The 23,341-nt window shown below is 50.0% G+C and overlaps 11 protein-coding genes across 11 annotated transcripts; 4 read left to right on the top strand and 7 right to left on the bottom strand.

Moving 5' to 3' along the window:
• Positions 1 to 1,371: 1,371 nt before the first annotated feature.
• TRIVIDRAFT_195155 (uncharacterized protein) lies at positions 1,372 to 3,430 on the bottom strand (the record flags this gene model as incomplete). The annotated part of the gene is made up of 6 exons (XM_014095888.1): positions 1,372 to 1,394; positions 1,455 to 1,770; positions 1,835 to 2,323; positions 2,393 to 2,641; positions 2,703 to 3,083; positions 3,146 to 3,430. 6 exons carry the CDS (start codon positions 3,428 to 3,430, stop codon positions 1,372 to 1,374), a joined length of 1,743 nt encoding a protein of 580 aa, XP_013951363.1.
• Positions 3,431 to 5,487: 2,057 nt separating this feature from the next.
• Positions 5,488 to 6,398, bottom strand: TRIVIDRAFT_42299 (uncharacterized protein; the record flags this gene model as incomplete). The annotated part of the gene is made up of 2 exons (XM_014095887.1): positions 5,488 to 6,278; positions 6,329 to 6,398. The coding sequence occupies 2 exons, from the start codon at positions 6,396 to 6,398 to the stop codon at positions 5,488 to 5,490; spliced, it is 861 nt and encodes a 286-aa protein (XP_013951362.1).
• A 1,040-nt stretch (positions 6,399 to 7,438) lies between these two features.
• Positions 7,439 to 8,219, bottom strand: TRIVIDRAFT_42016 (uncharacterized protein; the record flags this gene model as incomplete). Its single annotated transcript, XM_014095886.1, has 3 exons — positions 7,439 to 7,771; positions 7,836 to 8,119; positions 8,183 to 8,219. 3 exons carry the CDS (start codon positions 8,217 to 8,219, stop codon positions 7,439 to 7,441), a joined length of 654 nt encoding a protein of 217 aa, XP_013951361.1.
• A 418-nt stretch (positions 8,220 to 8,637) lies between these two features.
• TRIVIDRAFT_41875 (uncharacterized protein) lies at positions 8,638 to 9,603 on the top strand (the record flags this gene model as incomplete). Its single annotated transcript, XM_014095885.1, has 4 exons — positions 8,638 to 8,684; positions 8,755 to 9,149; positions 9,201 to 9,362; positions 9,428 to 9,603. 4 exons carry the CDS (start codon positions 8,638 to 8,640, stop codon positions 9,601 to 9,603), a joined length of 780 nt encoding a protein of 259 aa, XP_013951360.1.
• Positions 9,604 to 9,677: 74 nt separating this feature from the next.
• TRIVIDRAFT_66115 (uncharacterized protein) lies at positions 9,678 to 10,498 on the bottom strand (the record flags this gene model as incomplete). The annotated part of the gene is made up of 5 exons (XM_014095884.1): positions 9,678 to 9,900; positions 9,958 to 10,108; positions 10,164 to 10,260; positions 10,327 to 10,425; positions 10,487 to 10,498. The coding sequence occupies 5 exons, from the start codon at positions 10,496 to 10,498 to the stop codon at positions 9,678 to 9,680; spliced, it is 582 nt and encodes a 193-aa protein (XP_013951359.1).
• A 704-nt stretch (positions 10,499 to 11,202) lies between these two features.
• On the top strand, positions 11,203 to 13,168 carry TRIVIDRAFT_12401 (uncharacterized protein; the record flags this gene model as incomplete). The annotated part of the gene is made up of 2 exons (XM_014095630.2): positions 11,203 to 12,230; positions 12,298 to 13,168. The coding sequence occupies 2 exons, from the start codon at positions 11,203 to 11,205 to the stop codon at positions 13,166 to 13,168; spliced, it is 1,899 nt and encodes a 632-aa protein (XP_013951105.1).
• Positions 13,169 to 14,502: 1,334 nt separating this feature from the next.
• Positions 14,503 to 15,638, bottom strand: TRIVIDRAFT_66113 (uncharacterized protein; the record flags this gene model as incomplete). Its single annotated transcript, XM_014095883.1, has 2 exons — positions 14,503 to 15,552; positions 15,633 to 15,638. 2 exons carry the CDS (start codon positions 15,636 to 15,638, stop codon positions 14,503 to 14,505), a joined length of 1,056 nt encoding a protein of 351 aa, XP_013951358.1.
• An 859-nt stretch (positions 15,639 to 16,497) lies between these two features.
• TRIVIDRAFT_139551 (uncharacterized protein) lies at positions 16,498 to 16,904 on the top strand (the record flags this gene model as incomplete). The annotated part of the gene is made up of 2 exons (XM_014095882.2): positions 16,498 to 16,656; positions 16,728 to 16,904. 2 exons carry the CDS (start codon positions 16,498 to 16,500, stop codon positions 16,902 to 16,904), a joined length of 336 nt encoding a protein of 111 aa, XP_013951357.1.
• Positions 16,905 to 17,630: 726 nt separating this feature from the next.
• TRIVIDRAFT_205766 (uncharacterized protein) lies at positions 17,631 to 18,939 on the bottom strand (the record flags this gene model as incomplete). The annotated part of the gene is made up of 5 exons (XM_014095881.1): positions 17,631 to 17,817; positions 17,913 to 18,495; positions 18,557 to 18,631; positions 18,688 to 18,759; positions 18,816 to 18,939. 5 exons carry the CDS (start codon positions 18,937 to 18,939, stop codon positions 17,631 to 17,633), a joined length of 1,041 nt encoding a protein of 346 aa, XP_013951356.1.
• A 322-nt stretch (positions 18,940 to 19,261) lies between these two features.
• Positions 19,262 to 21,460, bottom strand: TRIVIDRAFT_88422 (glycosyltransferase family 57 protein; the record flags this gene model as incomplete). The annotated part of the gene is made up of 2 exons (XM_014095880.1): positions 19,262 to 21,149; positions 21,232 to 21,460. 2 exons carry the CDS (start codon positions 21,458 to 21,460, stop codon positions 19,612 to 19,614), a joined length of 1,767 nt encoding a protein of 588 aa, XP_013951355.1.
• A 313-nt stretch (positions 21,461 to 21,773) lies between these two features.
• Positions 21,774 to 23,315, top strand: TRIVIDRAFT_75759 (uncharacterized protein; the record flags this gene model as incomplete). Its single annotated transcript, XM_014095879.1, has 2 exons — positions 21,774 to 22,946; positions 23,001 to 23,315. The coding sequence occupies 2 exons, from the start codon at positions 21,774 to 21,776 to the stop codon at positions 23,220 to 23,222; spliced, it is 1,395 nt and encodes a 464-aa protein (XP_013951354.1).
• Between the last annotated feature and the right edge of the window lie 26 nt (positions 23,316 to 23,341).

Here is a 23,341-nt window from a genome sequence, read left to right as displayed (position 1 = left end):
ATACCTGATTGAAGGACGTGATATATAATTCAGTAATTCTCTTTAGTCTTCGGATAATTACCCATATCATTTCGTTGGTTTAAATGGTAATTAATACGAAATGCTTAAAATATATTCCCCCCAACCTACTCACGACTGATGAGGATATGCAAAGGCAATTTGAACATTGGCTATTGAGTCTGTAAGTTTTCACCAATGCGCCCTCGACTGTTACTAGAGAATATTTGGCCTTACGACCTCTCAAACTGACGTCCTTCATGTGGCAGAGTTCCGATGGAAAGAAAAGACGGGAAAGGCACTCCGACGGTTTGCCGATGGCAATGCAAATTGGTCATGTCACATATAACATTCCGTCATCATGTCTAAAAGAGTGTTCAGAAAAGATGTGCTGCCGACGCCACAATGCTTCTTTCTATTCACATCTCATAATCTAAAAAGGCTACCATTACTCACTGGAGGCACTGACGAATACAGGAGAGACATATGAGACGTCGTGGCTGAAATCATTGGATGATGGACTTTGCTCGTATGATACATGAAGCAAGGGGGCAATGAGGCGCTACGGTAATGCATTGTACACATAAGTCAACTGATCTTTACGCAAGACTCCCGGAATTTAAAAGTGAACTTTTGTGATACAACACTACATGTATATATAAATTGGTAGGGTTATGTTGTTTGAGGCGGGACATATACGTCCCCATGTCATTAGAGAAGGTGTTCCTCGTTAAGATAAATATGTCTCGGAACTATTGCTTGCTAACACCTTGCGTGCTGCAGTTTCACCACCATAACATGGATGCCACAACCGTGACAACATGCTCTCCATAACAGAAGCCCCATAAGTAGTAATAGCCGGTGGATGATGTTCTATTTGCAACTTCATTGGCTCTATCCCTGTATCATCGAGGTTCGAACCTCCCATGTGATATATATAACGTACTCCTTTTATGACATGTCGTATAGTAAATGGTCCAGGCATAGCTTCAACTGTCCAGCCAAGTGACATCAGAAAGAGAGTATGTGTGGAAACCGACTGTGGCTTGTATCCCATGACATGTCGTGTTTCATAATAATACGACAGATCATTACTTCCCTGTTATCGATGAGATATTATTTGCACTTACGGCGCCCTTAAGCCTCAGTACAAATGATGTTTCAGTAGTAACTATCGCCATTACTGATGTCAGTTTTTCAAGCCCAACTAGCTTAACAAAAAGGGAGCGCATTCAATCTCATTGTACTCCACGATACGAGAAAGGGAGAAATAGCCAAAGGGTAAGAGTGGGCATAGTCATGCGAATGGATAGGGTTAGTGGGTTCTAAACGGATACAATGACCAGCGCCTAGTTTGTTGCGTAAATTGCAAAATCACTCATCATCCTCGCTATCCTCTTCATCAGAAGACTCGTACACATATACCCGTAGTACTCTTGGCAAAGTCCTTGCCCTACCTGTCTCAGATATTTTCTTTGCCCGCTCCTTCATCTCGCCTCGCTTCGTCTTGCCACTGGCTGATTTAGGCAGCGCTTCAAGGAACTCGATTCCTCCAGCTAGGCGCTTATACTCCGATAGCTCACTATCGACAAACGCGTGGATCTTTTGCTTAAGGACGCGCTCGTCTTCAGCCTTACCGGTAGGTGATGGCACGATGAAGGCGAGTGGCAGTTCGCCCGCAGAATCGTCTGGAATTGGAACGACGCAAACATCTGCGACGCAAGGGTGACGTGACAAAAGAGCTTCGATTTCTGTTGGAGAAATCTGCAGGCCCTTGATGAGAGTTAGCAGGAAAATAGCGTCTGGTATGCGCAGGCGGATCTCGAAGTATACTTACCCTAACCTTGATCAATTCCTTGACTCGATCGACAATGAAAAGATGCTCGTGCCCGTCATCACTCTTGCGAAATTCCATTAAATCGCCTGTTCGTAGCCACCCATCTTCTGTAAACGTCTCCTTCGTCGCTTTCTCATTATCAAGATACCCTAACATTACTGTCGGCGACCGTAAAAGAAGTTCTCCAGGAGTGCCCAGCTCGGTCACCTCTTCGCCATCGCGGCTTATTAGTCGACCTTCATATCCTGGGAAAATATGGCCGCAGGAGCCAAACATGATGTCTCTCTTGTTTTGCATAGATACAACGACCGAAGTCTCCGTGAGGCCATATCCTTGGATAAGCTGGCAATTGGGGAAAAGGCGGGAAAATTGTTCATTGACGTCTTTTGTGAGGTTGGAGGCACCAACTATGGTTGTCTTGACATGGTCGAGGCTGTATCTGGCGGTGATGGCCGAGTTCTTGATCAAAGCAACGATCATAGGAGGGACCTAATATCTGGCGTGTTAATCTCAGCGTCCTTTATAGAATCTAATTTTTTTACATGGCGGGCATCTCACCATCCATAGCGTCTCTATAGACTGCTTCTGCACGGCCTCCAAGACGTCAACAAGATCAAATCCCGGAAGTACGACTGCATTGTAGCCTCGATATACGCCAGAGTGTCCAGTGACGATCAAAGCGTAACTGTGGCTCATGGGAAGCACAGCTAGGAGCGACTCTGGCTTTCCGCTCTTGTAGTTGGATTCATATGTGCTCATCTGTAGAGTGTTGGCGATAATGTTTTTGTGAGAGATCATGACATTTTTCTGAGACACCTCTGTCAGTTATAGTGATTACAAATTGTCCATCGATCGAGCACATGCTTACCGGTAGTCCAGATGTCCCACTGGAGGAACATAAAAATGCAGTTTGACGGGCACCTTGACCCTGTGCCCACTTCAGTTCCGGCAGAGGAGCGAGTTTCCTTCCCTCGGCAATTAGTTGGTCGACCGACTTGATATTGGTCGGAACTATGGAGCCCTTCAGTGCCTTCTCCGGGATTTCCATCAGATATACGTGCGTCTTTGGGATACCCGCCGCAGACGCCGCTGCAAGGGCCGTAGAGAGAAGGGTCGCACATGTGAAGAGAGCCTTGCATTTAACTGCCTTGAGCTGTCTTGTGAGTTCGGTAGCGGAATACGAAGGGCTGATGGGCGACGACACTCCCGAGAAGCGATGGGCCGCCCACGAGACGGTCATGGTATCAATCTGTTCGACGGATAGATTCGTTTAGCTAAAGAATCACAGACTAAGCGCTCATGAATACATACTGTATTGACGCTGAACAGCCCTATGACCTTGTCAAACTCGCTCCCACCATTAACCTCAAAGCCCAATTCCGATGCGAGCGCAGCTGAAAGCCATTCTATACGATTCTTCACTTCAGTAGCGGAATGCGACTTTCCGGTGATGCCGCAGGTGAAGGGTGGGCGAGAATCTATAATCGGATATCGACCGTACTTGTACCCATCGCTGAAGAGGAACTCATGGATAGGTACCGAGTCTGGAAGGTCGAAAGGCAGTTTGGGGATGTAAGATGGGGTTGTGAACGGCATGATGAAAGCACTTTGCAAAATTTCGAGCCATATCCACGAGAACGGCGCTCCCCTGTATTTTTAATATGAAGACATACGAATACAGGACCTAAATTTATAAATTGGGATTGGCAGACAGGACGGCACAGATACAAACGCCCTCGTCTAAGTCTAGATACGAGTGTGCCAGTAGGAAATTAGGAAGTCCACATTACTTGCTACATGTAACCAAATAGCATCTCTGTGTCTAAAACATATTACGGGATCTGCGTCTAGGAAACCTCATGTCTCAAATTCTCTCCCTGCTACCCTTATATGAAGGGCAACAACAACAACAAACGCAAAGGCCGCTACGGCAGCCGACTAAACTCCCTAATTTTGGTGCGGCAAGAAGGTACATACTACGTATGGAATTTTGCATCCACCTCATGGTCTTTGCCTTATTTTGGCAGAATTAATACCATCATTAGCTAGATAGGAATACTGGTAGACTCAAAACCCGTTGCCAGTCTCCGTACACTTCGCAGAGAGGAAAGTCGTCTCGAAGAAGAGACAGCTCGTGCGCAGGCGACATATATAGAAGTATACGCCTTCAAACAGCCCTGTCTTCAATTGAATTCGTTTAATTTCTGTGTATACCTATCTTATCCTTGTTGCCAGCTCTTATATTTGGACTAACTGTCTCTTATCACGGTGACCCGTCAAAATACAGCAAAATTAAGTAATTGGATGCCCATACTAGTCAATAGAGACGGATTCGAATACTCAGATCACATCCGATGGCACTCTGCCCTATCCGGGTGATTTTCCCAATGGCACCAAGAGAAAATATGCCGCAATTGTCCCTGATCACACCATTCAAATGTTCTAGCCCTGCTGCCCAACACCATTGTCAGCGTAAGAGTGGCTCTTCTCCAACCTCACGCCCAGTATATATTGTTCTCGTCTAGCGCCCATTCGTCCAAGTTTGAACAATCCCCAAAGATGCGGGGGCCCAGCCAATTGTCAGACGCACCATCACGCTGCCAACAGCAAATCTTACCTTTACCGTCTCTGGTGCGACTGCGCTTAAATGTCAAGTCAAAGATGGCGGGTGACTACTGAACAGTGGCGTTGATCAATTGTGGATGGTTCGGCATTCCAGAATGCAGGGGAAAAGTATATATATAAAGGGCGGCTGGATCGGGCATTGAACGCAAGATCAAGCTTTGGATTCCTTGTTGCGAAGCTGAATGTTGCGATTCTTGATGCTGCATTAATCAACCAATATCTACTATCACGTCTCGCACGACCTCTTATACACAGAGATGGACCAGTCACTGAAGATGGACGAGGCTTCGTCGTCCTCGCAGAACCCTTTTACGGGCTATACCATTGACAAGAAGAAACACCATCATCATCACCATCAGCAGCAAGAACAGCAGCATCATGAAGGGCTGAGCAGCAGCCCCGAACGGGAGGCTTATCTCGAACGACGAAGCAGCAACGAATCCGCAGCGCGACGAATGAGCATGTCCCGGCCCTGCCACTCGGGATCGGGATTCTTGGGCACGATGCGATGATTGCAAAATCGGATTCAATTCCAATTTTGCTATGATGAGGATGACAGATACCTATTTTGGGTCTACATACATGCATGTGCTATGATATCAAAGACATGGTTACGTGGGTTTTAGTGGACGATGATGTCAGTGACGATGGTGTGGGGATACAGAACCAGAACCAGGAATTAATCTAAGAGGATCTGTTCTATGCAGGTAGTGAGAGCGCCCGGGAATTCGCGCTTTTGGGGAGTGATCGGCTTTGGGGGCAATTTGGCGTCATACGGAATCGAAATGAAGTGTTTTTACGGGCTTGGGATTGTTTTGCGTTTCCTTTGGGTGGGATTATCGAGGTTTGGTATTTGATATGGGTCAATCGCAAATGCAATTGCGTGGGAGTGTCGAGTATAGATGGAATATGTATGTACATGAATTAACCAACCAATCAATACATGGCAGAAACGAGCGAAAAGAAAAGGGCTACATGTACTCTGCGCAACCATGCATGTGTAAAATCATCGCATCCAGAAACCCGCATCAAAACCTCCCTCCAAGGCGTGTCTTCCACACAGCATATCCGACATAGCCCATGGCCGCGATAACAGCCATCTTGCCAGCCCCCACAACCAGATTGTCCCGTGCCCGTCTTAATGCCCGAGCCCTCCTCTTCCGCGTGTCCTTCTGGAACGTCTCGCGGTCGTTGACATGCGGGAACGGCGCCTCCACTTCCTCTCCCATCTGCTCATCCTTAACCGTCGGCACGGGAACCTCGAGATATGCGCAAAGCGGGCCCCAGCCGTCCTGGATCTTATACTCGAAGCGGCGCGCCTCGGGAATCTCATCGCGGAAGCGCTTGTATATGCCCGCGTACCAGGCGAGGGCCTTGTCCTTTTCCGTCCGGTGATTGTATCGAAAGGCGAGCCCGGACATGGCCATGCCGAAGCGGGCAAATGCGCGGGACGCCGGATCAAAGACGAAGCAGAAGAGCATCTGCAGCTTGACCCACGGCGATGCAGGATTCGCCGCCATGATGACGGACTCCAGGGTGCTGTAGTACCACTTTTCCGGATCGCGATTCAGGATGATGACTTTGGCTTCCGGATACATGGCCGCCAGCTCGACGCCGAAGAGCGCCGCCGGAACATCGACGCAAGCCTGCGAGTTGCCCAGCACCTTGTCAAAGTCGGCTCTGGTGACGGTGCCTTTTCCACCATACTGAGCCTCGATGAGGTGGACCCATTGCGGACATTCCTGTTCGGGGTTCTCAATGAGGTTCTGCATGTGGTAGCAATCGTTGAAACCCAGCTGTTTGAGAGCCAAACGCATGCCTGGCGCGGAAGAGTCAGAAATGTGAAGCATCTGGAAGAGACGGACTTACTCAGTGTTCCTGTTCGCTGCACGCCACAGACGATGACGCGCATCGGAACGACACGATCTGGCGTGGCCATGGCGAGTTGTGTTGACGCAGGTCACTATCAATCACAAAAAATGAATCAGAGGATATAATGAGCGAAAGAGTGTGATTGAAGGGCTGTGATGGGCAAGGGCTTGGTGATAACCGAAGTTTTGGAAAAGGCCCCCATCACATACTGTCTCACCTTGATACTACCTAACCTCACAAATCCCTGCTATTACTAGTATCTCAATTCCATCTCCAGAGCTACTACCGTATGTCATCGATCCACTCTTGGAGCTCGCAAATACGCGATGCCCGGCAAAAAAGTAAAGCGGCGCCCCAAGATCCAACAACTTACTAATGGAGGCTATGGAGTTGCCGTTGCTGACAGGTTGTGTAACTTGTGCTTGTGCCTCGTTGCGTCTGTTTTTTGCGTCTTCTCACAAGAACAGGGAGAAATGGATTTTAATGTTTCATCGGTAAGCATGTGATTGAAATGTCATATCGGATATTTATCCTTTTCTTTTCTTGGACCATGGAGGACCGGACTGTCGCTGCCCGAGGACCGATAGCCCAAACAGGCGAAGTTTACGGTGCGGCGCCAAGATGAAATGAGGAAGGATATACACCATTTGATTGCAAGTGATATAAGATGTTGCCTATGAATACATGAATGTCATATGTCGCCCATCTGGAGGTTACGCTTTATCATAGTCACGGGCATTAGCTTCCAGACATACCAACCAATCCTGTGAATGCGCAGTCAAGGCTGTACGAATCGAAATGTCGTTGGCAGCAACAGCAGAAATCAACTAAAGAAATCTCCAAGACATCTCAAGTGTTGGTATCTATTTCTCATCGTTTTAACCATGGTTTCAGCCTTTTTATATCTTGCATCTTGACCATCGTGTTCTCCTCCACATGCAGTTCGCTTATACGCAAACAATATCCCATGATAGACCTTACTACACACTGCAGGTAGTCCAGAATAGATGACAAAGGTATGATTTTGGGCTGGTGTCCTATTTTTTTCTTCATAGTGAATCCTTGACCTCCCTAACTCCCATCCAGGGTATAACTCCCTCCAATCGCTCACGCCCTTCGTCGCTTTCCACCCTCCGCCGCTTCAGCTCCCGTAGCTGATGCGCTGTTCGCGGCGAGAATCGCATCCAAGAGCTCCGGGTTCGCATTCAGCATATCTTGAGATTCCGACTTGATGCGCTTGGGGTCTAGCTTGCCGACTACGGGAACCGCCGTGGCGAGAATCTGCTGGAAAGGAGCAGCGACAAAGTAGCCGCTCTCGTCGAAGAAGGAGGCAAATGGCTTGGCCACCTCGATGATCCGTGACTTGGCGGACTTGTCCGTGACGGTGATGCTGAGTCTATACGTGGGGTCCAGCTTCTTCGTTGCGCTGGCTACTGTAATCTGCGCGTTTGTCTCGTCAGCTCTTGCGCTCGCCGTCAATGTTATATATTGGTTCTTTGGGTACCTTTTCTCCCGATGGCGCAATGCCCTGGTATACAACACCCTTCTCCACAAACATCATCCAGAACGTCAAGAGGCCGTTTAGAACGGTATAGACGGCCACTGCGACAGCTGTGTAGAGTTTGGTGTCTTCAAAGCCCAGCTTGTAGTCCCATGCGAAACAAGCGGCAGCGATGAGGAATGCGCTGTACCCAAGCCCTAGCCGTACATCGCTGAGGAAGTGTGTCTGCTTGAATTTTAGGGAGTTGAGGTAGTTGGGGATCGCATCGTCGCTCGTGTTCTTGAGATCTATAGCCACCGTGTCAGTCGAATCAGTGGCGACATGCTGGTAGCATGAGCAGCTCAACTTACCGGCGAGATTATATAGAGAAATCTTTTCTGCGGCCATGGCTATGTTATACTCCCGTTGATTGAATCGTCAGGACAGGTGTGATCAAAGCAAATGCTGCTGCTGGTGGTTCAAGTTGTGGCAGAGGTGGCCTGTAGTTGACTTCAATGCTTCGCTGTAAGCTGCCAGTAACGAGGTGCTACAGTACACATATGCACTAAGATCGTGGGGATCTGCCGAGTTCAATTGGCCAACACAGAGCTTGTTGCGCCAGAATGTGGGGCTGCCGGCTGCCGGCGGTAGGATACTCCGTACCTAGCAGACCTACAGTACAGTACACCTCAACATCTTCACGAGCTTATGGATTGCATAATCTCCCCCTCCATCGCAGCATCATTGCCCACTGCCGACGCCGCACGACTTTGAAGACAGCGTCGCATCAGCTCCGAGTGTGGCTCAACAGCTGAACGATCCCGTCATGGCGCAATTACCGGCTCAGACCCTGCATAGGGACCCCCAGCTCTTGTTCGTTGTCCTCAAGTACAGCTTCGGCAGGCAGAAGACGAGACAGCTAACATGGCATTTCCACGCATAGCTACTGGATCCTGATCCCCATCACCGTTGTCATGGTCCTGACCGGTGTTCTCCGCCACTACGCATCTGTCCTCATGGCGACGACCCCGAAGAAGGCCGACATCAAAGCTATCCGTGAGCAGCGTGCCCTCGCTCATGGTGCCGCTCTCAGGACAAACTACCACGTGCTATCGCGCAAGGCATTTGAAACTCGCCGTGATTTCCTCATTGACGGATTCGAATCTGGCGCCTACCTCAAGGCACCGCAGCAAAAGGGCCAACCTCCGGCGAACCCAATGTCGGATCCCAACGCCATGGAGGGCATGATGGGCATGATGAAGAACAACATGGCCATGATTATCCCCAACACCTTGATTATGAGCTGGATCAATGCTTTCTTCAGCGGATATGTCATCAGTATGTCACTACCGATATGTCTTGTCCTCTGCTAGTGCTGACCACAACAAGTGAAATTGCCATTCCCCATTACAATCAAGTTCAAGAGCATGCTCCAGGCCGGTGTTCTGACCAAGGACATGGACCCACGGTGGATGTCTAGTATCAGCTGGTACTTTTTGTGTATCTTCGGTCTCCAGTTTGTCTATGTGTTCCTCCTTGGAAGTGACAACGGTGAGTATCCATATATAAGCATCCCTGTATCAAGTATAGCAGAGTATATTCTAACGAATCCTCAGCTGCGAGCCAAATTGCCCAGCAGATGCAGCAGCAACAGATGCCCGTTGGTCCCATGGCCCCTGGCCAGGATCCTCACAAGATGTTCAAGGCCGAGGCCGAAAACTTGGCCGTCATCGAGCACTACTCCGTCTTGGACGGCATCGAGGAGCGACTGCTGGAAAGGATCAAGGTGTAAAATTGTGTAAACCCAGCAAGATGGAAAAATAGCCATTAATACATTATGCTCTTCAAACGCCTCTAATAATCCAATCAGGCACCATCCCACCATAGACACACTCCAAGACCTTCAGCAGCCATGCTTCCTTTGATCTTGTAAGGCGTCTTTGCCGGCGTGTCTTCCGCTTGAGTGGGGCCGGCTGGAGTCTGGTCGTGCCATTCTTCGTCAATAACCTGAAAACGAACCATTTCGTGATTGTCGTAAAACAGGCGCTCTTCATCAAAATTCCATATCCAAATCTGCTCGCTGTGGTTGCTATTCCTGCTGTTAGTTCTTTTCGTCTTTGGTGATTGAATCCCATGGTGGACTCACTATTCAGCCCCCTGGGGAAGCTCTTCATATGGGATAAAAATGTCGTCGAAGAAGTCCGTTCTCAAATGAATGCCGGACGGCGTTGAACTGCGTATTCTGCCCAGCATGACCTCTCCCTTGAAAGGTCGAAATACTATCATCCGAAACTCGACTGCTACCATGTAAGCATGGCTGAAACGCCGTAGAGACGAACAGGGGCTACTTACCATTGACGTTGACAAGGCCTGTTCCGTGGCCTATCAAGCCTTCAGACGTCCATAAAACATCATACAAGGATATGCACAGTCCAATCTTTTGAACGACCTGTACCAAGATGATCATTAACTGCTGCTACGCTTCGGGAGCGGATGCAGAGCGTAGGAAACCAACCTTGTTTGCGTATTTGGCATTAATGTTGTCCTCTATTGCTACAATACTGTGCTTGGAGAAGTCTTCTGGAGAGATCTGCACCAGATCGGAGAATTTGGTCTATGACTCGGTAGATTAGAAGCAGCATACATGAGGTGAACTGAGAGCACCAGCGACATACCAGGATAAACATGATGGCAAGATGTTAAAGGGTAGCTGCCTCTTCAGCTGTCGTTCATAAGCGGCTATAAGACTAAGAAACCATCACGGAGAAGACGCCGTCATATCATAGCATGCATCTCTGTTTGTCACCAAGAATAGCAGCTGAAGCAGCCGAAGCAGTTCTACATCATATATAATCCAGCAGTGGTAAAAAGTTAGAAAATCGGCGAAACGATTGCTAAACCGGACAGCACTAGTCCGGCTATGGCTAGCGCCGCTCTACTCGACACCACATGCTGCCTCACCGCCTGCTTACAACAGCCTAGTGGACCCTTTTGCCCAACAGCACTTCATTTTCCCAGAAAGTCAGACATCGTGGAACTTGCCGGCGAAACCATCATCTCAGAAGCATCTGAGCGGCGTCTGTGGCCCCAACGCCGACGATCCGAATTTCTAGCAGCGGCCCTGCACTTAGGACAGTGATTCTGGGTTATCCGTGTCTTTTTTTGATTTCGTCTTGACGCTGTTGTTGTCGAATTCCTCCTCCCGCACCGAACGGCCCTCTGTCGAAACCGAGAAGTCTCGAAGTCCGACGCTCACCGTCTCCTGTCCTGTCTTGACCCTTTTCCTCGGACATCACAGCAGCTGATCCTGCACCGAATTGCTTGGCCAGACCAGCTTCCCAAAAAGAAACCAAAAAACGCCCGTCCGCAGCGCTATATGACTCCGTGAACGATGTCGACGTACAACTACGCACCACCTCCCCCTCCGCCCCCTACTTCTGGCGGTGCCAGCTACGGACAGTCGAATTCGACTCCCTACGGCCAGAATCGCGGCGGCGGATCAGGCAGCCGTCGGGGTGGCCACTACCATGGGGGCCGTGGCGACTACCATAGCTCGCAGCCGCGGTATGAATACACTGGGCAGCCATACCCTGCCCAACACGCTGTGCCGTATGGGAGCTCCCATCCTCCAGCGAATGGCTATCCAGCTCCTCAGCCGCAGTGGGCTCCAGAGCATGGCCATGCTCCTACACACCACGCCCATCCCCATGCTCCTGTTCCGCTCTCTGCGTCGAATTACCATCCAAACTACGCTCCTCAACCTTATCCCCCGTCTCAGTACCCCCAGCAGACTGCTTATGCCGCCCCTCAACCTTACCCCTATCAAGCCCCCCCTCCTCCACCGAACCAGCCCCAGTGGAACAGTCAAGGAGCTCCTCAGGCATTTGGAGGTGGCAGCAGAGGCCGTGGAGGCTACGGCGATCGCGGGGGCCACAAGCCATCTCATGGGGTGCCTCCCGTCCGTCACGGCCATGAATATGATGCGGCACCCCCTCCGATGATTAGTGGCTTCCCTCAGCAATACCCCCCTGATCCTCGAGCTGCTCATTATCCCCCGCCGCAGTATGCTTATGCAGCACCTCCACCCCCTCCTACCACCTCTCGCCACCAAGATTCCTCACATAGCCAGTATTCTCGTCGAGGGCGTGGTGGGCATAGGGATGGCAGCAACAAGGGGCGAGGCGGTCATCATTCCCATCATCATCATGGAGCCGGTGACAAGTCACGCCTTCCAAAGACACCCAGTAACAACGTTGACAGCGCTTCAAAGCCCGACAAACCCGAATCTCCATCAGCTGGCAAAAAGAAGAAGAGAAAGACCAACACTCTGGGCTTAACCCCTGGAGTCGATTCGGAAACAGAAGATGACGAGGGAGAAGAAAAGACACTTACTGAACTCATTGGCCAGGAAGCCCTCAAGTAAGTACCGTGATGCTAACTTTTATTTATATACTGTGCCATTATTAACCATCTTCCTTTGGTTTAGCATTAGCGATGTTGCGGCTTTCATTGCAGAGCGAAAGAAGAAGTTTCCCACCAGAGCGCGCGTCGAAGCCAAAAAGGCCGCCGAGTTGGCGCAAAGAGAAGAGGACAAGGCTGCCTCTCTGGAGAAGGAGGCTGATAGACTGAGAAAGCAACTGCGCAGAGTCGAGTTTTCCATCAAAAGGAAGCGAGAACAGGGTGATGAGGGTGACGAGATGCGAGATCCCTCTGAAGACTCCTCCGATGATGAGCCAGAAGTCATGTCCAGCCGTACCAAAACGGTGCTTACTCCTCCTCCCTCGGCCAACAAGGCTGATATTACCAGACACTGCAAATATTATTCTACCGGTGGAACTTGCGGGAAGAAGGGCAAGTGCCGCTTCGTCCATGATCCCCAAGCTAGGGAAGCGGCCATCAAGGAACGCGAGGCCAACAATGGCCGTTTAACCATCCAGCAGCGGCTGATTCTAAACGACAAGGAGCAAGAAGACTTGGCTGTTCTTCAGTCTATTCAGTATCTTCGCGACAAGGGCCTCATGAACACTGCTGGAGCATCAGCAGCGGCCCAGGCCAGCGGCGAAGAAAAGCGCACACTCGCATCCATTTCTACACCAGCTTCTGCGTCCACACCTGCATCAACCTCTGCGCCTGCTTCTGTTTCTGCTTCTACACTGCCACCCTCCACGTCTTCCCTTCCTGCTATCCCTCCGCAGCCTGCCAAGAGGGAGCCGCCTCGCAGAACCAATCCGCCTCCCTCCATCATACCCACCGCTAATAGTATCAGCGCTCAGGGGGTAAGGCATTATCAAGGTTGGCTCCTGAAGCCGTACGGAAGCTCAAGTGGCAAGCAATCGCAGAGTGACGATCTTCCTTGATTCAACCGTTTGAGTCTGCATACACACGCATATATTCCCCATCTTCTCCCAATTTGTTGGAACTACTCAATGTTTACCTCAACATTTGAAACCTCGTATCTACAAACTCGTGGTCACATTTTTTCTCTATTTCTGCCTTGTTATTTCGGAATATACATGCTTTGTTCGACAAAAAAAAAACAATCATTGGACGGCGTTGGCTTCACTATTTCTATTTCTTTTTTGCAAGTGTAACAAAGTCGATTTGAAGGCAAAAGGGGGCGTCAATGGCTATTAGAATAGCAGGCGTTGCCTCCGGGCTTGATACTTTAGGAGACACTCTTTCTATTTGGCTTGGATACCGATGTCTCCTATTATCATCATTATCCACTCATGCTTTCAAAACGTGGGCTGGTGCATTCTTGGATGCTCGCCTGCGCTCACAAGATACCTAACTAACCAGGTATCGTGTGGGCGTGGCGAGCACCAAGAAGCTATCTGCCTTGACGACTAACGATTTTCTTACATTGACTGTTTATAGGATTCAGATTGATCTAATCGAAAAAGAAAAACGTAACCGTACAAGGGAACAACTTAGTTGATGCTATATAACAGCACAGGTGGAACAAAAAAAAAGACGGCCTTACTAGAATTGTGTTTTTTGTCATTTCTTTTTTTCCATATTTTGCTTCTCGGATATAGGTCGTGACTGGGATTTTTGTTACATGGGCTTCATACTAGGTTACGGTAGCCAATAAGACTTGTTTTGTTTTTGCTTGGTTTGGTATATATCAAAGCACCATATGACAATTATAAACGCGTTGACTTTCCTTGTCAAGAAAAAAAACTAGCTATGCTCACATAATGTCCAAACCAGGACACTTGGCAGTGAGGTTCCTATTTCTGCGCCATACAATGCAAATTCCAATCCTTTAAACACCGCTGACAGAAAAAAAAAATCAAGACGAAACTACCTAAAAAAAGAGAGGCAGATATGAAGAAAAAGCAAAAATAAACGGACTGGGGAAGTCAGAAATAGTCCACAAGTCTGGGGATAGCGCAGACCTGAAAAATAAAACTCCGTCGCTAATGACTTGAAACGGTAGACACACGGCAGCCACTTCTGCTGCAACGCTGCCACTCACTTTCTTTTCCCGATTTTCCCCCATTTCTCTCTTCCGTTGCGCAAACTCATCCCGCTATCCACTTCCCAAATCCGCAATGAAGCGATCCATTTCAAGAATTACGTGAATACTCAATCAATGTCCAAGGGTGAGAAGAGTTGTGAGAAAACGAATCGCATGCATTTCCAAAGGTAAAACACAGCTAAAGGAGGAACTTTCACCTTCCTTCCTTTAGCGTCGATTGGCCCGTAAGGCTTCGAGGGCTTTACGCTTCCTCTCTTCCTTTGCCACCTTTAGCGATCTCTCAAGTCGTTCCTCTTGCAAATCTTCGCGACGAGCAATTTGCTCCGCCATTCGTTCTTCGTCATCAATGTCGTCCATGCCAGCCTCCATGTCGGATGAAGCATCTGACGCATAACCATAGCGTGGATTGTCGTCTTCTTCGTCGTCATAATCGATGAAGTCGTCCATCTCCTCGTCATAGTCATCTTCGTACCGGCCTCCTCGTCTGGATGAGTTTGATCTGGGGGGAGGCGCATTGAGTAAGGCACCACCACGTTGAGCGCTGCCTTTCTTCGATATTGCGCCCGGTTTGGGACGGGCTGTCCCGGTGTAGCCGGTGGTTGCCACCGCTGCTTTTTTCACCTTCTTCTCCGGCTCTGGTTCGGGCGCCTTCCTTGAAGATGTCGTGGCCTTGGCTGTGGGTCGGGATGCCGCACCGTTCCGATCAGCTTTTGAAGTCGCATTCCCGTTGGTACCGTTGCGCTGTACCGGCTTCGACGACCCCTTGTAGCCAACAGGAGGCTTCTTCCCCAGAGCACCCGATGGTGCGGCCCTCACATCGCTCCTCTCTTTTTCCCTCTTGATAGCTCCTTTCTCAACCTTTTTGTGTTGAATTTTCCCGACTTGCCCCATCACGGCCTGTGCCCGTTGGGCTCGTGCGAGAATTTCGGCATAGGAACCCTTCTTCGGAGGAGCCTTGGGTTTGCTCGGGTCGGCTAAGGGCGCCGGTGGTGGTTTGCTAGCAACAACCGGCTTGGCTGGTCGACTAGCAATATTTACCGTCTTCGAAGGGATCGGGGTCGGTCTCGGCAAAGGGGCGGTGACGGGTCGCTGTGGCAACTTTGCCGGTTGTGCGAAGAGACGCGGTGTCTTGGAGTCATTCCTAGCGAGATCATCATCTGCCTTTCGCTTGATAGAAACGCTTGGTAGTCGTTGAACAGCGGGCGCAGGGCTGTCCGAGGACTTTCCACCGCTAATTTGGGCTAAAAGATCTCCAATCTGGTAATCCGCATTAGTTATCACGGCTACTGATGCCCAAGCCTGGCCAGGAAAGGAATGGGGGGAAAGCGGCGACTCACCGGCATCGTGTCTGTCGGGAGACTTGTATTCCTCCAAAATCGTGATTATTCCAGCGAAATCTTTCACGTAGCCCTCCTGAGATGATTACGCGCCGTGATTCATAGATGAAGTTGCTCCTCCGCTCAACCAGCGAAGAGGAGGCGAATCGGCGCCGACGCACGCTCCCCTCACGCAAAGAAACAAATGGCCCTTGGAAAGGTGCTTGTCGAACGGGTGCGCGCGCCTCGAGATAATCGGAGGAAGATTCTGAGGGAAGGGATTATGAGAGATGGATAAGATATGCAAAGCTCCGGTCAGCAGAGACAAGCGAGATAGAGAGTGTAGGTTTTTCAGCGAGTTGGCATGGCACGTCCAGAGAAAAAGCGTAAGGTGAGAGGCTGGCCAACGCACCTTTTGCCGGTAGAGCTACGGATGAAAAATAGTTGGCGCCACACTGCCGGGGACGAAGTAAGGCTGCACGTGACGCATCTGTGGCGGTGCGATCAGGGATTTGGGGCTGAACTCCACGCCCTAAAGCGGATCGCCCTTTCGCCTAAGCTACGATTTTTAGCGCCCACAGATGTAAATTGCCCTGCATCTTCTGCAAGCGGGAACTTTTTTTCTACTTTTGTTCCGACAACTAGCCATCAACCACCAGAACTCGAAGGCTTCAGTCTCCGCCCAACTTGCGGTTAAAGTGATTGATTTCTCGTGTTCCTCTTGAACCTTCTAAAAGTGAGTGCCTCATTCTCTCTGGAAGCTGCAGCAATTCCCATCAGCTCGAGACCAGACATCGCCGTCGCTTTCGTCGAACTGCTGCATTCCGCCGTGTGCAAAAAGACCAAGGATTCCTAACAAGATTTCTCTTTTGCAGCAACTTTCAAAATGAAGCACCTCGCAGCTTACCTCCTTCTCAACCTCGGCGGCAACGCCTCTCCCTCTGCTGAGGACATCAAGGCCGTCCTCAGCTCCGTCGGCATTGAGGCCGAGGATGAGCGTCTCGAGAAGCTCATCTCTGAGCTCTCTGGCAAGGACGTCAACGAGGTATGTTCCCTGCAACAATAATTGAAAAATTTTCTCTCCCGCAGTGCAACTAACAGTCTTTCCCTTTCCAGCTGATCGCCGCTGGCTCTGAGAAGCTCGCTTCCGTTCCCTCTGGCGGTGCCGGCGCTGCTGCTGCCGCTGGTGGCGCTGCTGCTGGTGGCGCTGCCGCCGCTGAGGCCAAGGAGGAGGAGAAGGTCGAGGAGAAGGAGGAGTCCGACGAGGATATGGGTTTCGGCCTTTTCGACTAAGCAATCTATTTCTAAAGATTTGCAAAGTTACGACCCTCTACGAATTTCGGAAAAGTTACGAGCACGTTGTGCGGTTAGTCTAGCATGGCTCTGGTGGCGTGGGAGGATTGACTGCTCATGGCTGGCATGGCGGCCTTAATCAGCTGACATACAAAGTCCAATCATGAAATTGACGACTTGCCGTTTTTCGAATACTCGTTTCTCCTATCTTGAACTGTGCGGTGTGTGATACTTGTGGGCGACGTGGGCGACGTGACTTTGACCGTAGCTGAGATGTGGACATGGCATCCCATTCTTTCCATATGAATTTGCCATTTTGAAACCAGAGAATATGGCTCTGAGTAGCGAGTTTATAATTTCGCAATCTGCCTGGTGCTTTTTACGCAAATACTCTACGAAATGGGTTCAGTCTTAGACAGTGGCTCGACTACCCTGCACCAGGGGTTCGTCAAGTGAGAATACAGCAAAGACCATTCAACAAGATAATGATTATAGGGTTGGAAAGTAAATATTTCATACAGCAATTAAATTGGATTGAATTATTTAATACACAGCAATAATCAAGCAGAGTGGTAAAATATTGTTCAATTAAACATCAGAGGCCGTAATTCTATCCAAACACAATACCATCCAAACATGAAGCTCACTCCCAAATCTATGACAACAAGCATGTCCAACCAAACAACAATAAATGCAAATCAAATACCCAAATAAACTTTTCTTTCATCAATTGCTATCCTCTATCCCCAACTTCTCCGGCCGATATGTAGACTCAGGCGCAGCCCACGAAAACACTCGATGTCTCTCATCCGTATCTAAGTCTTCATATCGCGGCAAAGGCGAATTTCCCGGGTCGACAGACGTGGGTAGTTCGACGGCCACGAACTCTGGTCGTTGGGATATAGACACTGGACTGAGATTTAAACATGTTAGTTATACCATGAAGTTCACCCAGCATATTATCTTCAGACTCACCGAAGCTTATTTTTGTTCTTGGAAGTTACTTACTTGTGTGATGCCACGTTACTGCCATCTAATTCTTCCGCAATACGCGTTGCCACAGGATGGTGAGAACAAGGCCCCTCCAGCACTGAAGCGCTTCCCCTATATTCCATTGTGGCATCAAGCTCAGCCGGCGGCATCACCTCCTGAGTCTCAAGCCCTTGCCCTTGTAGCTGCTCAATTGTTTCCCGATCCTCATCTCCCGTCCTGCGAGACCCGCCGAACCATCTTTTCAAGACTTCATAGCCACCGCCCTTGTGTAACCAAAGAGGGATGCATACAAAGAGGATGAAGCCAAGTATGATACATCCTATGGCTATGCCCCAGATTTTACCCAATGATATTGAATGATCGGTAGTTGATGGTTGAACGGTTTCTGGTTGTTGCGTAGCTACCGGTGTTGAAGAAGAAGAAGAAGGAGAAGAAGTCATGGTTGTAAACGAGAGGATTGAGTCGGTGGTCATCGTGTGCGGTATGCTTCTGGTGATGAACGATGCAAGCTGTGAAGAAGACGATCTTGATGGCCGAGGCAGAGTTATAAATACTGATGGAAGACTAACAGATGACTCTGTCGACGTCTCGATAGAATCTGCGAAAATACGACTTGTTAGTACACTCATTCAACGCTGCTTTTCGCCATGAATACACACCAGTAGGCGTCGCTGTTCCATCGAACACCGTTATAATCGTCGTCAGCGTTATTGCTGTCACCTCGCTGATAACATCTGCGAAACATGGTTAGTACACTCATTGAGCAATGCTCTTTGCCATGAATACACACCAGTAGGCGTCGATGTTCCATCGGATATCGTTATAATCGTCGTCATCGTTGTTTCCGCTATGAGGATAGCATCTGCGAAACATGGTTAGTACACTCATTCAGCAATGCTCTTTGCCATGAATACATACTCATAGACGTCCATGTTGCATCGAACACCGTTGTAATAGTCGTCACCCTCACTGGGTCCAATTCCAAGTCGCTTCCACTGACCACCGCCGCCACAAGCACGAGTATTCGAAAACACCGCATCATAGTATAGAGACAGAATTGTCTTCGCTCTAATTACCACATAATGCCCTTCACAAAAACACCACAAACCATCACCAACAGGAGGGATGAGAAGAGAAGAGATGGGATGCAGATTTTGTGGGCTGTCTCTAGTAGTATCAACCCTCAAAGACAAACGGCCATGGCACTGCGGAGGCATGAAACAGTTGACAACGTATCAATGGGGACAACACTAGGTGACACAGAATGCAAAGGCCACTATCCGGCTCTGCGTAAACTTGGCATGAGAGTTTTGATGAAAATCAGCCGGATACGGGCATAAGGGGGTCACTGAGGCTTGTTGGGTACTTCGCAAATGCTTCGAATTAATGTTGCTATAGAATTTGATGCTTAACTGATCGTCTATGGATCTATCGAGGGCGCTGAGGCTTTCGTCTACAGAATCTTTGCTCTGTGGTCCCTCTCTTCTAATAGGGTCTGTTGCTTCCATCAATACCTGACCGCTGTTAACTGCGTGGAACATAAAGTCCAACATGCATATTCTATCTCTAGTGCCAAGCATCTGTTGCACAGCCCATCTCGCCCAACAGGCAGCTGCTTTGGGCCAACGTCGTTTAAAGTCGACGGGATATGTAGAGCCTATGGGGATTGGCTTATTTCATCTTCAGCTATCACGAAATACACCTATATCCATCTCTACTGCGTCTTCGACTTGGTCTTTGGAGCACTTGGCAGAAATTCCGTCTCTCGTAAAAGCCTCCAGAGGCACCACAGATAGCAGATGGAGAAGCCTGCCGCGCCCACACCGACGTTGGCGACAACCCATAGATCAGGTTTGCCAGGTGGTGGTACAACAAAAGCCTCGACAACATGCCACGCCGCCATGATGACGTAGAAAGTGCTTTGTAGCAGAGCTGTGCCCCATTGGACAACTCCAGATTGTCCTTCCTGGAAGGGCGCGCTCCAGGAGGTTGGAGGGAGGCCAAGGAGGTACGCCCAAAGCAGGGTGAGGGCTGCATACGGCACCCTGAGGTCGACTCGATGCAACAAAGGAAACATAGTCCAAGCGCCCAGGAGGTTGGCAAAGCCCACCCAGGCACGGACCTCGCCGCTCATGCCTTGTTTCCCGGCCAGAAGCAGCGTCATGGGCATAAGTGGGAGCAGAACACTCTTCTCGTGGACCTGCCAGCTGAAGAGGAAAAAGCCCCATGCAGTGGCCGCAAAGGCAACCGGAAGTGCTGACTTGCGCGGGCGTAGGAACAGGATGAGATTAGGAGGGATGATGGAAAGAAGAGTTGCTCCCAAAGCAGCTTTCTGAAGAAGCTCCACCGGGAAGTTGCGCAACTTGATAACGGTGTTGAGGGCACACCAGAAGTTTGCGACTTTGTCCTCAAAGAGGCCACGAGAAAAGGGGAATACTCGGTGGACCATCTGGACAAGCTGCTCAACAATGGGATAGTAAAAGTTCTGAGGGTCAATGTAATTGACGATAAAGGGGAAAATGGGAAGTGGCGCCGTAGCTCCATTAAGCTCGGGCCTTGCCTCAATCCCGCGGTGTTTGTCGTAGAGTACGCCAAGTGCCAGAGGCAGTACAAGGACGCCGAAAGAGATGAGAGTCACCAACGCAATGCCAAACAGCCTACTGGGATTGATGCCAGTGGTGATGCACCTCCCCAGCAGATATGAGAAGACGCTAAAGGCATAGTAGAGTGCCATTTGCTTGAAGCCCAGGGCGGCCACAAAGAAGACGGCTGCCCACTTGTATCGCTCGGCGAGCATGCTCGACATGCTGGCCACGACGAATCCGAGCATCACGGTGTTGTATTGGAAATGCACATGGTCGATGAGAATCAACGACGGCTGCATGAGAATGGCAACGAGAGCCAGGTTGCTGGTCCAGGTATTCACGCCGTTGAGTCTGCTGAACCGTCGCACAAAGACCGTAGCGGCGGGGACAAAGATCAGATATTCAGAGGCGATGACGGTTGCCCTCATGAAAATCTTGAGCATTGGGTCGTGGGAACCGCGCGAGGACATCAGGGCAAACCACTCCGGGTTGATGAGAGAGCCAATCTTGCCCAGCGCCCAGCTGTGATACGCCGTGAGAGGCGGATAGTCCAGCCCCCACCACTCCAGATCGTGAAAGTACCACTGAGAGATGGGCAGGTTGGCGGTGATTTCCATCCAGTGGCGCTGAGCCTCGTAGTCGCCAAACAAGGGCGGTCGTTGGAATCCTGCATCGCGCCGCAGCGCCGTCTCGTCAGTCCCAGGTCGAGTAAACACCACAAACACCACGCAACGAGTCCAATCGCTCACCAGAGTACCCCCAAAGCCCGGCCGCCCATCGAAACAGCCCAACAACCATCAGAACCAGCGGCAGCACCTCCCATTGCGACAGCGACGTGCGCGCCGGCCACATGAAGGCAGCCAAGGGAAAGGCCGGGGTGCGCACGAGGGCGTCGAACTTGCGCGGCTTGTCGCCGTCATTTTCGGCCTTGTTGGCTTTCCGCCGAGGCTTGTGCGGCGCAGGACTTGGGGCGGGCATTTTGTCACCGCATGAGGAGGAGGATTTGCGGGCGATGCTGGCCTGGAGAGTTGCAGAGTTGCAGTTGAGATGCAGTTGAAGTGACACTTGGAGCTTTTGGCAGCATCTCCAGATTGGGGAATTTCAGTGGAGCTCCAATATCTGGAGAGAAACAGTGTGAATAAAGACACGGATCTGCACTGTATGGTGATGCTTGGTGTAAATGCCAAGGCCCTGGCGGATTCAATGTCTCTTTCTGCACCATCTCCAATTCCAAGCCTCGAAAAGACATTGAAACCGAATACCAGTGCCGCCAACAGACCAGCCGCTGATAATGCCATTTCCATTCGTCCTACCGACCACCTCGGCCTTTTCCTTCTCATCGTCCTTTAGCTCTGACTCTCACCCATCGCTGCCCCTCAGCGCGAGCACTTATCGCGGGGTTGTCAGAGACGCGCTCAAGAAGCATAAAAGACTGCCTCCCTCGTCTCAAACTGCAAATCTGAGCACCGTCATCTCCAGTTTAGAGCACTATCTTCCATATCTCGTCGCCATTGATGCCGGCTTAAGTAATCAGCCAGTTGGCAACGAGACAGTCAACACAGTGTTGGAGTCGACTCCCTCCATCTCATGGAGACCAACGCTTTCTGGCGACCTTGTGCCTGGGCGCGAACGTCCCCGGGTAAATATCATTTCATTGGAACATGAGCTTTATTTTACGCTGTCTACTTTGGGCTTCGCTCATGTCCTCATGGCAAGGGCTGCGCTTCAACCTCTGTATTCTACAACTCTGGATTTCCAGGGGACGCAAGAGCGGACAACCATCATGACAACAGCCACGAAATACCTGCTAGAGGCTGCTTCTATATACGACTACATCGCCACGAGAAGTGAGCAGGTAATTGGTAGCCCACCGTGTGTCGATGTTTCTCCTGCTACGCTCCGTGCTCTCTCTTCCCTCTGCCACGCCGAGGCCACGCTGTTGGCTGTATTAAAGGACGACCCCTACCCGGCAGCTGTGGCACAAGATAGGAATAAAAACGACAAGGAGTGGATGTTCAAGGCTCCAGACATTCCAAAAGTTCGAGCTCATCTCTACGCTCGTCTCTGCCTCGCCGCATCTGAACATGCTGCAAAAGCTGCCGCATTGTGCCAATCAGCCAAGGCTGGGCCAAGCGGTATCAGCTCTGGATTCTTGCGGTACTTGGAAGATTTACGGCGGACTAGCCGAGCAAAGGCCTGTCGGTTCTTTGGAATTGACGCCGAGCTGGGAGGCGAGACGGCAGAAGGGATTGCCTGGGCACGTGCTGGCTTACATGAACTCGGTGTCGAGGTCAAGGACGCGAAGAAAGGGTTGAGTTTTAGTCGTACGATGAAGGGGTTCAATGAGAAGAGGGAGGATCGCCGAGTTGACAAGGAGACTACCTGGGGAGCCGATGCTGGCAAACTGGAGGAGACGAGGATTCTCGAAATGCTAGACGCAAAATGGAACAAGATTAATGATACGGTATGTATTGCGATGATATTCCTTGCCCCCTCACTCCGCTAACTGGCGGTCTAGATGAACACACGACCTGTTCCTCCTATCAACGCTTTAATAAACAAGATGCCTTCGGGCCGTGAGATTCACACCATCAAACCTTATCAGCTCCCTGTTTTAGATCGAGATGTACTGGAGGCCATGCGAGCTCCCCCAGAACAGGGTGAAAATGTTGGGGGAGAGTTTAGTTCTGATGATGAGACTCTGGTTGAAGGCTCTGCGTCAAGGAGCTCGTATTATTGAAAGGGGTCTTGGGTACATGTATTTATTGGCATTAGCATAGGTATGGGTTTCACGGAGTATTGCATATCACAAAAATAGGAATCTTTAATAGGTATTCGAATTTTTCTACTGTAGGTATC

The sequence above is a fragment of the Trichoderma virens genome (genome assembly GCF_000170995.1).
Source record: "Trichoderma virens Gv29-8 chromosome Unknown TRIVIscaffold_89, whole genome shotgun sequence".
Lineage (NCBI taxonomy): Eukaryota > Fungi > Ascomycota > Sordariomycetes > Hypocreales > Hypocreaceae > Trichoderma > Trichoderma virens.
The sequence above is the reverse complement of the archived record's forward strand: the minus strand, read 5'-3'. Positions and strand labels throughout refer to the sequence as shown.